The sequence below is a fragment of the Dermacentor variabilis genome, chromosome 4 (assembly GCF_050947875.1).
Source record: "Dermacentor variabilis isolate Ectoservices chromosome 4, ASM5094787v1, whole genome shotgun sequence".
NCBI lineage: Eukaryota > Metazoa > Arthropoda > Arachnida > Ixodida > Ixodidae > Dermacentor > Dermacentor variabilis.
Window position 1 is genome coordinate 198,492,029 of NC_134571.1, and position 15,831 is coordinate 198,507,859.

General features: G+C 46.8%; 1 protein-coding gene across 2 annotated transcripts in view; it reads left to right on the forward strand.

Moving 5' to 3' along the window:
- Positions 1-1,232: 1,232 nt before the first annotated feature.
- Positions 1,233-15,831, forward strand: part of LOC142580044 (endothelin-converting enzyme 1-like) — a 95,607-nt gene continuing 81,008 nt past the window's right edge. The window contains exons 1-2 of one of the 2 annotated variants that reach the window (XM_075690790.1): positions 1,233-2,057; positions 12,688-12,845. In XM_075690790.1, the coding sequence (XP_075546905.1) occupies positions 1,452-2,057; positions 12,688-12,845 (764 nt within the window). In that variant the 5' untranslated portion in view covers positions 1,233-1,451. The remainder of the gene's footprint in view (positions 2,058-12,687; positions 12,846-15,831) is intronic. The other variant, XM_075690792.1, reaches the window with a different exon arrangement.

Sequence of the window (15,831 nt, forward strand, 5' to 3'; positions counted from 1 at the left end):
CCGCCCTCATTTGCTGAATCTCCGCCTTGAGGCGCGCGTTTTCTTCCGCTAGCTGAGCTATTCTAGAGTCTTCCTTGTTATGCTTTGGCAATGCTACCTGCGTTACCTTTGATTGTGATTGCGGTTTTGGCTTGGCCCGGTCCGCCCAAGTCGGCCCTTCTTGAATGCGCACTTGGGAGCGGGAGCGCCCCCTGGAGCGAGAACGGCCTCTCGATCGGCTGCGCTGTTGTAGTGTCGGCATTGTCGAACGTCCTCCTCTGGGGGCGCTTGACACGCTGGAATCACGTGATCTACTCTCCAGCTGTTGCGGATGGCTTTTCAGCTGCGATTTCTTCGCATTTCTGCGTCGGCGCCTCCTGCGCCGCACGACGTAAGGGATTTGGTAGCGTTGCTTGCACTTGCTGTCCGCCGTCGGGTGTTGGCCCCCGCAGAAGGCGCACTTGGGCGAGCACTGGTGGTCTGCAGCCGGGTCGTTGGCTCTGCAGCCGCGGCACCTCTTCTTGTCAGGATTAGGACAGACGTCGACTCTGTGACCCAAGTCACCGCACCCGTAGCACACGTCGTTCTGCCGCCTGTAGAGCGTGCAGCGTATTAGGCTTACGCCACACATGACGTAGTTCGGCACTTTCATGCCGTTGAAGAGCACTACCACCGTCGAGGTGTTTTTGATTCGCTTAGCTTCCAAGGCCATGGGATTTCTTTGGTTCACGATCATGGCCTGAAGCTGGGCCTCGTTGATTTCGGGGTCCACTCCTCTGATGACCCCCTTGCACGTGGAGAATTTGATTTTCGGCTACATGGAACCTCAATAAAAGCGATGCAAGGTTGAGAAAAATTCGCAGCTATGACCTGCAGAGAAGCTTTGAAGCAGACACCTGGCGACGTGACCATTTGTCAATGACCTTTATTCAAGCAGCGGCTTCCGAACCATGGCACAACATCTCGCTGCGCAAGCACCTGCACTCGCTGACCTGGTAGCTTTGACTCTGCTGCGGGGAACTGCTGAAACAGAATGCAGCCAATACATTCAGTGGCAGGTCTTTGTGGAATACAGAAATTTTAACTTGCGTGGTATTTTATTGTCGTCATAGTGCTCTGTGCGCAAACGTCCCAATGCCCAAATGGGTGATTTGTAGCTGTAGTCATGGCTCGGCTCCGTCGCCGGTGCAAAATCACCCATGGAGAACGAAAAGGAAGAAGCATAAATCTGCGCTCGTGAGCGCTGACTGCTCGAAAGTTGAAGACGAAGATTGCTCTTCTGCGTAGGTCGACGTTCCCACAGCTTGCGTTGACATTTAATTCACAAGTCTGCATTGGTACGCTTAGTTTCCAGCTGTCGGCAGCCCGCTACGCACTCGAACAATCACAGCGAGCACCTCGTGGCGCCACTTCAGGCGACGCCAAACTCGACTTGTGTGCTGGGTGTTGTCGAAGCGCGCCGGCCAGTCACCATGCGCGAAGGCCAACCAGAGGAAGACGACCCTGCCCGCAGTGACCACGCTGCAAACACTGCCCCGGCCTCCAGTGGCGGCGCAAGACGTCAAGCCTCGCGCGGCAGCTCGCGCGGACGGGTGCCGCCAAACGAATTGCTCAGAAGACGCTCTCGTGTCGGGAAGTCCCCGACCGCGCAGCCAACCGCAGCCCTCGGCGCAGCCTGGACGCAACCGCATCAACGGCAAGGTTTGCTTCCCCTATCGCCGAGTGTGCCGTCCACGGCTGATGCGGACCGCACCGCACCGCAAGAGATAACGCTGCGTCATCATCGCCCGAAAGGCCGCAAGAAACAACCAAACGACGGCTTCGAACAGACTTTGGCCACGTTTACGCGCGCTTCCCCGCCGTCAGCTACTTCCGCATCTCCATCTGCTTCCCCGTTGTCGCCCATTTCACTCTTGTCGTCCGGCTCCCCTTCGTCTGCGCGTCCCGGTTACGACGCGAGCGCCCTGCAGCACGAGGGACTGGGAGCCCCGGAGCAAGACGCGACAAGCGGTCAAGGAGCACCCAGGTTGGGACGTGCCAAGTACGGGGCACTGCACGGCTCCGTCGACAAGGAGGAGGTAGGCAGGCAGTCGGGCCTCGTCATGAGAGCAGCTACTGAGCACACAATAGTGCAAACGAGCGGCAAGTCGCTGTACTACCTCCGACCTGCTCGAATTATATATCCATCAGTGGTATAACGTAAAACTATTAGATCCCAATTTAATTACGATCTACTGATCTAAAATTGATGCAATGGCTGGCGCAATCATCGGGCAGCGATTGAAAGTCTTTGTTTGAAGAATCCCATTAAACACTTTCCTCCTTTATAGGAGCTCACATTTGCTAGCTTCCAACGAAAATAGCATTGCCTTCCTTTGCACGTTTCTGTTATGTAACTGACCAACCAGAGAGGACGTGTGCGCAAGTAGATAGGGTTTCTATGTGTCTCATGTAGCATAGTAGAAGTACACGTATAGGTAAACGGATGAAGAAGGCGGTGCCCACGTGTGCGATTGGTCCTCTTCCCCTTGCTTTGCTTGCGCAGGCTGCTAGAAGCTTCACGGCGGTGTGCAACAGTACGTTAAAAATGCCGCTAAAATGGATCCTTAACGAATAAGAATTGTCAGAGCCATGTCGTATACGGGCCGAAAGGTCTCGACAACGTTGTGTTTCCATGCCAAAATGATTCTCCCCGGCAGCTTCGTATAGCTGGTGCCACAGCTACTGGCAGCAGCCATATTTTATGCCTTTCGGAACAGGGCGGCCTGTCATTATTCTGAAGAATAGTCAATTTTGTTCGGCGTCTTAATGCATCTTTAGTGCGTAAACGACACTTGTACATGTTGATTTTTGTGGTTTTGTGGCTTCGCGCGACGGACAGGCGAAGAGGGCACAGGCCAAAAATTTTTGGCAAATATCAGAGGGCTAATGACGAAAAAAGCATAGAAGGGGAAAAATAATTTTATGTTTTTCTGCCTAATCCTGCACAGTCAATGTGTCATAGGCGTCATATCAGACGTCATATCGCGCTTTTCGTGACGTCCCCTGACTGATAGGCCAAGTGGGGATAGTCCGAAAAGTTTCGGCCAACTAGGTAGGCTGGTAGTTGAAATGGTATGAAAACAGATTGGAATAACTTAACCTAACTGAACGTAATAGCGCACCATGGCCGATAACAGGAAGGAAGATCCCTGTGTAAAGGCAGGGGCGAGAATAGCCTTTACACATTTTATATAGGTATTTTGGCCTTGAAAGCCAGAAGCAGTTTTCTTAAGCTTAAGAAATGAAATATTCATCCTAAGCAGAAGTGGTTTAGAAGATTATTGCTCAGATATTTGGAAATATTAGGTTTTCATTACTAGGACGTCTCCTCTTCCCCTTGGATTAAGAAGTACCCCAAGTTTCATTCCTTGCCCCACTTTCCTCCTTTTGTATTACGTTTTATTATACACTTAAATGTTTTAACTGATTGCGTTTATGTACGCTACCACCGAATGTCTACCGCCAGTTACACACGGAAAATGCGTGCAAAGCGAAACAAATAAAATTTACGAGAATATGTCGTAACAGTTTGTGCACCTGCAATTGTAACAATCATAGTTCAGTTATAGTGCAAAACCACACTGACAATACTTGAGAGTTCGTGTAAGCCCTACCCTCTTCTTACAGGGACACAATAATTACCATAATAACGCTAACGGCAAGCTTAGATGTCGAAACAATTGTACGGCCCAATCCTTTGTGAAGCTCCTTCCATGAGACGTGTCTTTATTCTGAGCTTGGATACCAGCTGTGGGGGATCTACAAGTTACCATTTCCATCAGTCGTACTGAAGCAGCCCTGATGTAACAGTCAAGTCTGTATTCCGTTATTCTCGCCCTTCGTCACTGGCTCGAACATCGCAGCGCCGAGTCGTAGTAAATGAAAATTAGAAAGCAAAGTCCGTTATTGCATAACAGGGCCGCAGGTTTCATTTTATCAAATTACTTCCCTCCGTTTAGCGTATTCTGTTGGTGAGCCTGTCTTTGCGCAGGTAAATAGCCCACTTATCCTAAGTTAGCGAGCTACATCGGACTCCCACCTTAAGACAGAGCTACGTGCTGACTCTGGATTTCGCGTATCGATGACTGACCGCTGCTTGTCGTGGGAGCCTGTGCTCGCACTGTTTCTTGCTTCATTTGTGTAAAAACTGCGTCAGTCACGTGCGCTTTAGTCAATTTGCAAAGTGTGAACGAATGGTGGGAGTTTACGTGTCAAACCACGATTTGATTATGAGGCACGCCCTAGTGATGGAATCCGGATTAATTTTGACCACCAGGGGATCTTAAACGTGCTCCCAATGGACGGGACACGGGCGATTCTTTCATATCGGCCCCACAGAGCGACCGCCGCGGCCGGGCTTCGATCCCGCGACCTTGTGCTTAGCGGCGCAACACCATGGCAGCCAAGCCACCACGGCGGGTAATTTGCAAAGTAACGGTTAAGCACCAGTAAAAGCATGATGCACTCCCACGGGAGCTATCATGCAACCTGTTTAATGTTAGTGACACTGGACGGCCCTGGGATACCCCACAGACGACAATGCATAAAGGGCCCTAAGAAATGCTAGATTCTTGCTGCTTTGAGGCTTGTTTGATCTCTCTGGACGAAGGTTCATACCTAGCGCTGCCACTAGTTGTAGGATCTGGAGGACAATCCCAATTGCTGTCCCCCAGATTTTTGGACCTTGCCGTTGGGTGCGGGAGTTGGCCGAGGTTGAGGAGGACTTATAGATGAAAATTGGAGGTATATTTACATTATTTACAGTGAGAATACAAATAAATGAACAGTCATAAAGTCATTACGGGCCGGCAGCAACTCGGACGCTGCGGCCCGTGGCAAGAAGCTCGAAAGAGATGAATGAAGGAATGCTCTACCGCTGCTCCCGGTCTCTGGCTTTTAAGCCCTTCGGTGTCCCGAAGTCACGTCACGTTCGGCAAATCGGCGAGCCCGCTCAGGTGACGCCATTTTCGACCAATCGGCGAGCCCGCTGAGGTGTCGTCAATTTCGGCCAATGGTAGGCGCCCGTGCGATTGTGTCACACCCGGCGCAGAGGGTCGCTCCTTGGGCTCCAATTGTCCGAGGGCTTACTTCTCTCTGCGGTATTGCCTTGCTGGCTTGCAAGCGCCGTCGCAATAGGCGGAAGGGGGCGACGTTTCAGTACTGCAAAGCAGCTTTGCTCGGGACCTGCGTTACCTAGAACCGTGCCAGGCTCTCGTTACACTTTCGGGAAGAGGCAAGCAGTGAATTGCTCCACCTGCGGCGCACGAGGTGGGGGACGCCAACTCGTTTGCACGTGCCGCGCCTCGAGAACGGGATAGATGTGTTTCTGCGCGCTCCTTAATTAGTTGTGGCGCGATTCGATGTGGTCTGGTCAACTCGAAGGAGGCTCATGAAAAGGCCCCGTATCTAACAGCTCCTCCTCGCCCCGGAAGTTCAGAATGGCCGGTGAAAACAATTCGCTGGCCATGAGGAACGCTGAAAGAACCTGCAGGGTACTTGTGTCGAGCCTCGTTTGACGAACTTCGGGATCCTGGGCCCTGGAGAACGTACGTCAAACAAACAAAACAACACAGCGCTGCACCACGTGTAAGCGCAGGCTCTTCACCCCTGACTCGCCAGGCTATTACTGAGTCAAAATGAACCCTGATCTTTTATTTCCCCAATTTTGACAAAGCAGTTCCAACCACCTTTCCAAACCGCTATCCATTTCTCCCCGAATGCCGACAAGGCCAGAGTGACATTGTTGTTGCAAAACAAAGGGCCGTTGGCGTTGCAAACAAAAAAGGAAAACAGCCGAACATTTATTTTATTTATTTATTATTTTATTTATCAATACTGCAATCCCCATTGGGGATTTTAGCAGGGTGGAAAAGAATACATATGTAAAGAATACTATAGCATAGGCAACGAAAACAATACAAATCAGGTTAACAGAGCTTGAACATAGCAGTGGCACAGCAAGAAAACAAATTGTTACTCAATACTTGAAACAAACGCCGAAAGTGATGATTTTAAAGCTTGGTCATTGGTTAGATGATTCCATTCAACGACTGTTCGGGGAAAGAAGGAATACTTAAAACAATTATTACGTGTACTAAATGGGGTTACTGTTCGGCTATGTCGCTGTCTAGTAGCATGACCAGATGAAAAAGTAATTATTCCCGTGAGATCTGTCTTATAATGACCGTTAATAAGTTGAAAAAGAAATTTTAGTCGTGATACACGATTTCTTTGCATTAATGGTGGCAGGTTTGCTTTTGTTAAGAGGTCTGTCACTGAAGTGCGTCCGAAGTTGTTATAAATGAAACGAGCTGCTTTTCTTTGCACCATTTATATCTTGTTAGTGCCAGTTTTAGTAAAAGGGTCCCAAATTACACATGCATAATCTAGCATCGGCAGAATTAGAGCTTTATATGCGAGTAGGCGTACAGTGGGAGTAGAAAGTTTCAAAGCCCTCCTTAAAAAATAAAGCTTGCGGTTAGCATTAGATACTACATATTCAAGGTGCTTAGCCCAAGTGAGGTCATTTGTGATCCAGAGTCCTAGATACTTATAATGTGTTACTTCGGAAATAATTATGTTATTAATACCGTATGGAAACGTTAGTTTATGCTTCTTATGTGAGATGGACATAAAAACTGTTTTCTCGAAATTAATTCACATTTGCCAGGCAGCACACCAGTCGACAATTTGTCGAAAAGCATCATTCAGCAACTCCTGGTCAGTAATATTGTCTATCTCCGAGTACAATACACAGTCATCTGCATAAAGCTTAGCCATAACAGGAATACCATGCAGCATATCATTAATGAATAAAAGGAACAAGAGAGGTCCAAGGACCAAGCCCTGGGGAACACCAGAGCCTACCGGAAGTCGTTCAGAAGAATGATTATTAAAAACAACAAATTGTTCTCTGCTATCAAGGTATGCTGTGGGCCAATTAATTAGTCTGGAGTTTTTCAGTATCTTGCTCAATTTGTAAAGTAGTTTTTTGTGAGAGACCCTGTCGAAAGCCTTTGAAAAGTCCACGAAAATAGCATTTCCTATTGTTAATTGCTTTCGCAAAGTCGTGCACTGTTAAAACTAGTTGGGTAATTGTAGAGTAGCCTTTTCTGAATCCGTGTTGATGCTTTGTTAGTACATTATTGTTTTTCAAGAATTCTGAGATATGATTATGAATTATGTGTTCCAAAAGTTTACATACTGTAGATGTTAAAGAAATTGGACGGTAGTTTTGAATGCAGTGCTTTTTTCCTGTTTTATGTAATGGCTTCACTCTGGCTGTCCTCCAGTCGCTCGGTACTTGTTCCTCGCACAATGACCTTGTGAACAGAACGTGCAAGTACTTTGATGTCCATTCTGCATACCGTTTTAAAAATGTGTTTGGAATGTTGTCCGGGCCAGAAGATTTTTTAGTGTTCAATTGTAAAAGCATGTTGAGTATACCTTAAGTAACATAACTTAAGTGGCCTAATTTCGCGAACAGCCTGTTTCCAACCTATCGCAGTGGCGTACTTATCGCACGCATTGGGGCCACTGAAAAGTCCGGTCAACTCTACAAGTACGTAATCACAAGCGCGCTTGCTTTGTGGTCCCTATTCCGAACACGTACTTGCGTCGCACGCAAACGTTCCATCACGCTTACTCACGTGTCTTTCTCTAGTCCCTACAGGACACGTAACTTAAAAGAACAACTAAACTTGCGGGACTTACGCACTCCGCAGAACCCTTAAAAAATGCGTCTGCTAATAACTCGTTCCACGCACGCTCACTAGAGAAGTCAGAATAAGGCTGCCCTCAACACACACGAGCAACCCAGTCATAAATCTGCTTCCTTCCGTCCACACAGGACACGCGCTGAAGGAACTAAGAACGCTTCTCAGTGCAAATTATGCACTCACTGAAAATCTACGCGCTTAACCTTAGGAAATAAAAAAACACATAAAAATAAGGTTAACTAATACACACACGCGCTACCATAGGCCGCTCACCGATAACGTTGACCTCCAGGTTACTCACACACACAGAAAAAAAGAAAGCCTATCTACTCATTAACACTCGCGAAACTAAAGTTTTACCTAAACCTCATCTTTCAAATCTCGGAGCTTCTCAAAAGAAAACACAAACAAAGCTCATACCTTACACATTGAAAGAAATCCTAGTCTCAAATCGTGAAAATTTCGAAGTGCTCAAAATAAATTTAAAAAAAAACACGCTTTCCTTCTACGGAAGCTCTCTTGGCCTCCCGTTTCAATTGTTTACAACTGATTCATAATTTTGAGCCGTACTCGAGGTGGTCGCGGTTCGAAAGCTATTCTGGCTACCCAGGAACGATAATAGGGCCGACACACTATCAGCGCCTTGAAGACGTTACAGTCTCTGGCCAATTTGTCTCCTGGAGCCATGCTTTTATTATGATCTCGACTGACCGCGTCGCGACTCCCTATCACTTCGTCTCGTCCTGCCACCTTGCGCTCCTTCGCACTACACGCTAACTTCGAAATGAACGACGGACCTACAAGGAACATAATTGCCCCGTGCCCTTTGTCCGCGTCCGTGCAGAACATGCTTCTCGGTATATCTTTGACCGGTGGCTCGAACGTGTTTGATGCGCCAACGTCGTCAACGACGACCGCACCTTTCTTCTCCTCGCGCTTTGGTTTTTCGCGCCTCTCGCCCTTTTTGGCTGCGCTACCTTATCTACGGATTCCCGATTTTTACCGCGCTTCTTTCTGCGGCGCTTTCTCTTTGAACTCGCTTTCATGTCGCCTTCTCGCGCCTCGTGCTGGCCGGTACACATTTCGTCGGCCCGGATCGGTCTTTTACCCGCACAGTCTGAGTGATTCTTAACTACATCACCTCTCTTGGCTGCCTAGACTGGCGGAGAGCCGCATCGATCCCTGAACAATGCAGTTGTCTTCCCTTGAGCTACGCAGCTCGCGATCCTGAGAGCTGCCCTCAACTGCATCGTCCAGCTTTCACTTCCCATCAGCACGCAGATCTGGCTCGACATGGGTGCTCGCGTCTGTCGGGTCAACAGTACTCTGTACTTCGCTAACAACCTCGTCAACACTACAAGCGACGCACACGCGCGGTGACTGTCCCAATTTGTTCGCAGCTGGCCTAGCTGTCTCTACAGTACTCTGTTGGCACAGCACCTCGTCGCTCTCACTCTGGCCTTTAACGGCCTCTGTTGCCACTACGGCATCGTTAGCAGCTAGCCCTTTCCGTTCGCGTATGAATGGGCCGCTAATCTCACAGGCACTACTTTTCTCGTCGGCTTTTGGTGAAAATGCGCTAGATACTTCCTCATTCTTTTGCTTTACACTACCTACAGAATTTTCAGACAGCCGTTGTCTCTGTGCCTTTAACTGCTCACAATATTGTATCTGTTTTATCAATGCTGCCTTCTCTCTCTCGTACTTTTGCTCACGCTCACGCTTACGTTCTTGATACCCACGTTCACGTTCATTCTCACGTTATTGACGCTCACGCTGACGTTCTTGACGCTCACACCTAAGTGTAAGTTCTTGAAGCTCAAGCTTCCGTTCATTCTCACGTTCTTGACGCTTACGCTCACTCTTACGTTCACGTTCACAACGCTCACGCTCCCATGGTTCTTGTATCACCTCCCAAGCAAGCTCAATGCTTTTATCATCATTGCCACTATCTTGAATCACCTTTATGATAGCTGGCTTTTTCATCTGCTCGTCCGCCTGAACTCCCAAATCGTCGCACACCAACAAGTCTAACATCGTCAACCTTCTAAGATCCATGGCAGCTGCCCCGACTGGTGGTTAGAACTGTTTTCCTTAATTTGTGCAAACACACAATATGCAACAAATTCCCGATTCCTAGAACTATCAAAATAAACACAACATTTGAAGTATGGCGAATCAAAAGGAAAAAAAAAACCACACGCTCACTTACGGTTGCAGCACCCTGCCACCTTGTTCATCGGGCCGCCCTTCCCGGTTCCTCGGGACTCTGTGGGTCGCAGGCTCGCTCTTCTTCGCTGCGCCCAATTCCTCGGGACCCCTTTAGACGAAGGCTCTTCTTCGCTGTTCCGGGGTACTCAGGATTCTCTGGGTCGAAGGCTAGCTCTTTTTCGCTGTTCCGGGTTCCTCAGGATTTCTCTCGACGAAGGCTCTTTTTCGCTGTTCCGGGTTCCTCAGAATTTCTCTCGACGAAGGTTCATCCGTATCGAAGCTACCACAGCGGGTAATTTGCAATGTAACGGTTAAGCACCAGTAAAAGCAGGATGCACGCCCAGGGGAGCTGTCATGCAACCTGTTTAATGTTAGTGACACTGGACGGCCCTGTGATACCCCACAGACGACAATGCATAAAGGGTCTAAAGAAATGCTAGATTCTTGCTGCTTTGAGGCTTGTTGGATCTCTCTGGACGAAGGTTCATCCCTAGCGCTGCCACTAGTTGTAGGATCTGGAGGACAATCCCAATTGCTGTCCCCCAGATTTTTGGACCTTGCCGTTGGGTGCGGGAGTTGGCCGAGGTTGTGGAAGACTTATAGATGAAAACTGGAGGTTTATTTATATTATTTACAGTGAGAGTACAAAGAAATGAACAGTCATAAAGTCATTACGGGTCGGCAGCAACTCGGACGCTGCGGCCCGTGGCAAGAAGCTCGAAAAAGATGAATTAAGGAATGCTCTACTGCTGCTCCCGGTCTCTGGCTTTTAAGCCCTTCGGTGCCCCGAAGTCACGTCACGTTCGGCCAATCGGCGAGCCCGCTCAGGTGACGCCATTTTCGGCCAATCGGCGCGCCCGCTCAGGTGTCGTCATTTTCGGCCAATGGTCGCCGCCCGTGCGATTGTGTCACACCCGGCTTACAGGGTCGCTCCTTCGGCCCCAATTGTGCGAGCGCTTACTTCTCTTTGCGGTATTGCCATCCTGACTTGCAAGCGCCGTCACAATAGGCGGAAGGGGGCGACGTTTCAGTGCTACAAAGCAGCTTTGCTCGGACCCTGCGTTACCTGGAACCGTGCCAGGCTACCGCTACACTTTCGGGAATAGTCAAGTAGTGGATAGCTCCACCTGCGGCGCACGAGGTGGGGGACGCCAACTCGTTTGCACGTGCCGCTCCTCTGGAACGGGGTAGATGTGCTTCTGCACTCCTTAATTAGCGGTGGCGCGATTCGATGTGGTCTGGTGAACTCGAAGGAGGCTCAGGAAAAGGTCCCGTATCTAACAGGCTCATGCGTCCCGTATGAGCCGTACGTTGTTTGTACATTGTGGATGTAAAATACATTTTATGTGAAAAGTAGATTTTCGAGATATGTGTACAACTTACGTGAAGCCGTGGTGCAAGTGCGGGTGGACGTGAGAGAACGGTTGAGATCAGGTAATTAATGCCCTAATTGACTAAAATTGGTTAATGAACTTGTTAACTATTAGACTTGCAGGGCTCATTATATTAGGGAAATCGAAGAAAGATATCCATACATGACGTATGAGCGTTTACATGTGGAGAAACTCGGCGGCTCAGCAGCGCTCCCGGCCACACTCTCGAGTGAACGTAACTGGAACGCCACTGAGCGGCGGGAGTCAAAAATTCCGCGTCCACCTTCTACATTGCACCCCTCAATTCCTTAGAATAGAAGAAATATATAAGCGTGGGACGGCGTATCTCGGTGACATTTACGATGTAGGCGTGAAATTCAATCCAATCGTGCGCTCATTGTATATACTTGAAGAAAAGAGCGTTACGAAGACGCGGACTAAAACAGGAACATGTATGACGGACAAGGCGCTGCTTGATGTGGGCGAGTTGGTTTTGCATACTTGAAGAAAGCAGACTCTTTTAGTCCGCGTCTTCGTAGCGCTCTTTTCTTCTAGTCTGCAATTTTATAAAAAAAGTTGAAAACGACGTCTCAAAGAACAGCGCTATATATATATATATATATATATAGATATATATATATATATATATATATATATATATATATATATATATAGATATATATATATATATATATATATATATAGATATATAGATATATATAGCGCTGTTCGCCTGCTGTTCGCCTGCTGAGAAAGTTGTAATGGTCACTGTTAACCTGGTATTGTTAGGAGGCGCCTCTAAACGCTAGCTTGCTGATCTACTCCCTTGGACGTGCATTGCGCGATGGTGTAACACCATCCTCTGTTTCCTAACTGTTTGTTCAACTGTATTGTTAAATTCGTTTGCATTTCGTTTCCAACACTTTCGCACCCAATATGCCTCTCTATACATCCTCTAACTTCTTTACTCTCCTTACATTTTCCTGTTCTGTTTCTACCCGTTTAACATTTGTGGCATGGAAAGGGGTACCCCCAACAACCAAGCACATTTTCATAGCAGTGGGTGAACAAGGAGTGTCCATGTAGCCAACGTTTCGACAAGGGCACGCGTCTTGTGCCCTTGTACCGCTGTTGATTCATGCAAACTTCCATGCTAGCGTGACTTTCTGGCTTCCTTGTATATTTAGTGTCACAGGGATGGGGCGCCTTCAGCCGAACATATCAGATGATATGGGCTATGGGATATACCACATATTTGATAAATGACAGCTGCCTGTGCTCTCGGTAAATTGTTCTCTGTTTTTTTGTGTGTGTGGGAAATTGAGCGCTGTTTGCAACGCTTAGTGGAAACTATTTCATTGCAGCAGAAGCCAGCAAGGGTGTCTGACATCGGAGCTGCGGGCTTCGAAAGAACAGTGGCCAGTCACCGCCCTCTGACCAGCACTAACCAGCGGCAGCGGGCAGGTCCGAATGGTGGCGCCAAAACGGCCCCAGGCACGGACTTCACTACGACTAAGATCGGGTAAGGATCGGGCTCGAGCACGCGAACGCATCTCTCGCTACTCTTGAACAATGGCTCACCAATATTTTTTGAATGAAGAGTACGTAACAAAAACAGTCGTCATTGCTAAAGTGTCCCGGACAACAAAGTAAACCGAAAGAAAGCGAAAGACTGCTAAAGCAGCGATGGAACGGAACACGGTAGGTGCAACGTTAAGACAAGAATGAGGCAGCATGAATTAATAATTAATAATTTAGCTACCGAACTCTCCCGATCTGTTGGATGCTTGTATAAAATTGCACACTTAATACCTATTTGGCTGAAACAAAATCTATATACTTCACTGTTCAACTCCAGATTATCGTACGGCATATTGGTATGGGGTACCACAACAAAAGCTAACTACAACAGGCTCATTATTCTACAAAAGAAAATATTGCGCACTTACGAAAACTATCAGGGACCATGTCATGAACTAAGCACATTACCATTATTCTTTAAATACCGAATGCTTAAAGCTAACGACGTTTACGATTTTAAACTACTGCAGTATATATATAAAAATGCACTCTATATACACGAAAACATTAATGAAGCTCCTTACGATATGAGACTAAAAAGAAAACGGACCCTAAACACAAGGACCAAGTATGGTAAACAAACAACCAGGTACCAAGTACTAACAATCCTAAATAAGCTAGAAGATAACATTGATTTCAGTATGACAAGAAACGGCTTCAAAAACCATGTGAAGGAATTGTTACTAACACAGTGTTTGAGAGAGTGATTGTTGCTACATAAATATATTATAACCCGCTTTTTTCCTGTTTTTCTGTTTTACGTGGATACGTACATGTTCATGGTTATATGCTGCACTTTAGTGTACTATGGTAATTAACCTGTATAACCTGTACGTTATTGACTGTGAACCGGGAGAGGAAAGGGAAGAGGGGAGGAAAAGGGGAACATTTTTTTTCTTATTTCACCGTCTGTATTGGTAAACAAACTGTAACCCAAAAATTTTGTTATTTCTGTTCTCAGTTTGTGTAAACTCATGCATAATGTGTTAAAATATGTAACGTTGTGTGTGTCCGCTCACTGCCAATGAACTACCACTAAATAATGTATAATAAAAGCGTATATTGGGGGTACAGGGGCCACTGTCAGGCGCTGTGCGCCTTTTGCCCCTGCACCTTTCTTGAAAGTGTATTCAAGATGAAATAAACATTCATTCATTCATTCATTCATTCATTCATTCATTCATTCATTCATTCATTCATTCAAAAAAAAAACCTTGCCAGTTCTATATCTTAGACGCAGCCACAGAAGGGTGCATAAAACTAATGTGCGTGCTACAAAGGTTGTATAGGAACTAGGCGTATAGAAATGACGTTGCGAAATACAGAAGTTCACTTTCAATTTATTACCTCAAAGGTCCCATGGGGGTGGGGTATTATATAAGGGGTGGATATACAAAAAGGAAAACACAATGCCCATTCAATATGAGTAGTGAGCTCTTACAGCGCCAATGAAGGCGTGTGACTTGGTGATGTCCACGATGGCGTGAGGAAGGCCGCTCCAGTCTACAATGGTGCGCGGAAAAAAAAAAAAAGACGAAAAGGCGAGAGTATGGGCTCGGGGGCGCGCAATAGGGAATGCCCTATACGAAGGGATCTGCGAACTGGTGGTAAGAGGTAAGGTAATGTAAGGTAGCTGATTGAGAGACCTATGATATATTTTGTGAATTATGGATAGACTAGCGATGCGACGGCGTCAGTAGAGGGGGGGGGGGCTGTTTCTGCCTTTAAGGAATATATGCTTATGTTGTATGCATACGATGAGAGATGAGCCTAATAGCACGATTATGCACCATATCTAGCACATTTATAAGATAAATTTGATAAGATCACAAAGTGTGACACGTACTCGGATTTAGCGCGAATTAGAGGCATGTATGCAATGAGTTTAAGATGAGGAGGGGAGTTTCGTAAATGACGTCTGAGGAAACCTAGGGTTTGGTTATTAGATGTAACGATGTTGAACACACGCAGAAGCCAATTAAAATCTTGAGAGATAGATGTTTAAGGCAATTAAGTGTCTCAGTGCGAGTGGTAGAAATTGTGTACGGAAAAAGGGGAAGGTTACGAGAACGAGTGAAAGACACCGCTTTACATTTAGTGGGATTTAGAACCATCAGGCAACAATCGCACCAGTTTAGGATATTATTTACGTTGCGCTGCAGTGTGACCTTGTCGTTAGTGTTTGGTAAATAACACAGTCGTCTGCAAACATGCGAATTGTGCAAGAAACTTGTAGTGGCAGATCATCAATGTATATGAGAAACAATAGGGGGCCCAATACAGAGCCCTGGGGTCGCAAGATGATACAGGGACAGGATTAGAGGCAGTGTTATTGATGCATACATATTGTAAACGGCTAGTAAAGAATTCTTTAATACATCGTATGAGAGCTGGATGCCAGGCAAAATGAGAAAGTTTTAATAGTAACCGTTGGTGGTGTACTTTGTCGAACGCTTTAGCCAAGTCGAGGAAAATTACGGCAGTTTGCATGTTAGTATCTAAGTTTGAGTGTAAGTCATGATGGAAAAGAGTCAACTGAGTTTCAGAAGATACTCCCTTGCGAAAACCATGCAGTGATGGATGAAAAAACGCTATTGGAATATAGGAAGTCCATTATATGACCGTAAATGATACGCTTCATTTTTATTACGTGGTATGCTTGTTATGGAGATGGGCCTGTAGTGCAAAGGTGAAGCATGGTTACCTGACTTATAGATCGGAACGACCTTGCCCACTTTCTATTTGTTTGCTGGAGTTCCCGAAGACAAAGACTGTGAAAACAACAAAATTAAGAATGCCGGAGAAATATGCTTAGTGTTTTTAATATTTTGGAGCCGATTTCATCAACACGCGTGGACGAAGACACTCTTCGTTTTTCAATTAGTGATGCGACGCCGTTGGCGGACCGGCATTGTAGACATGACAGG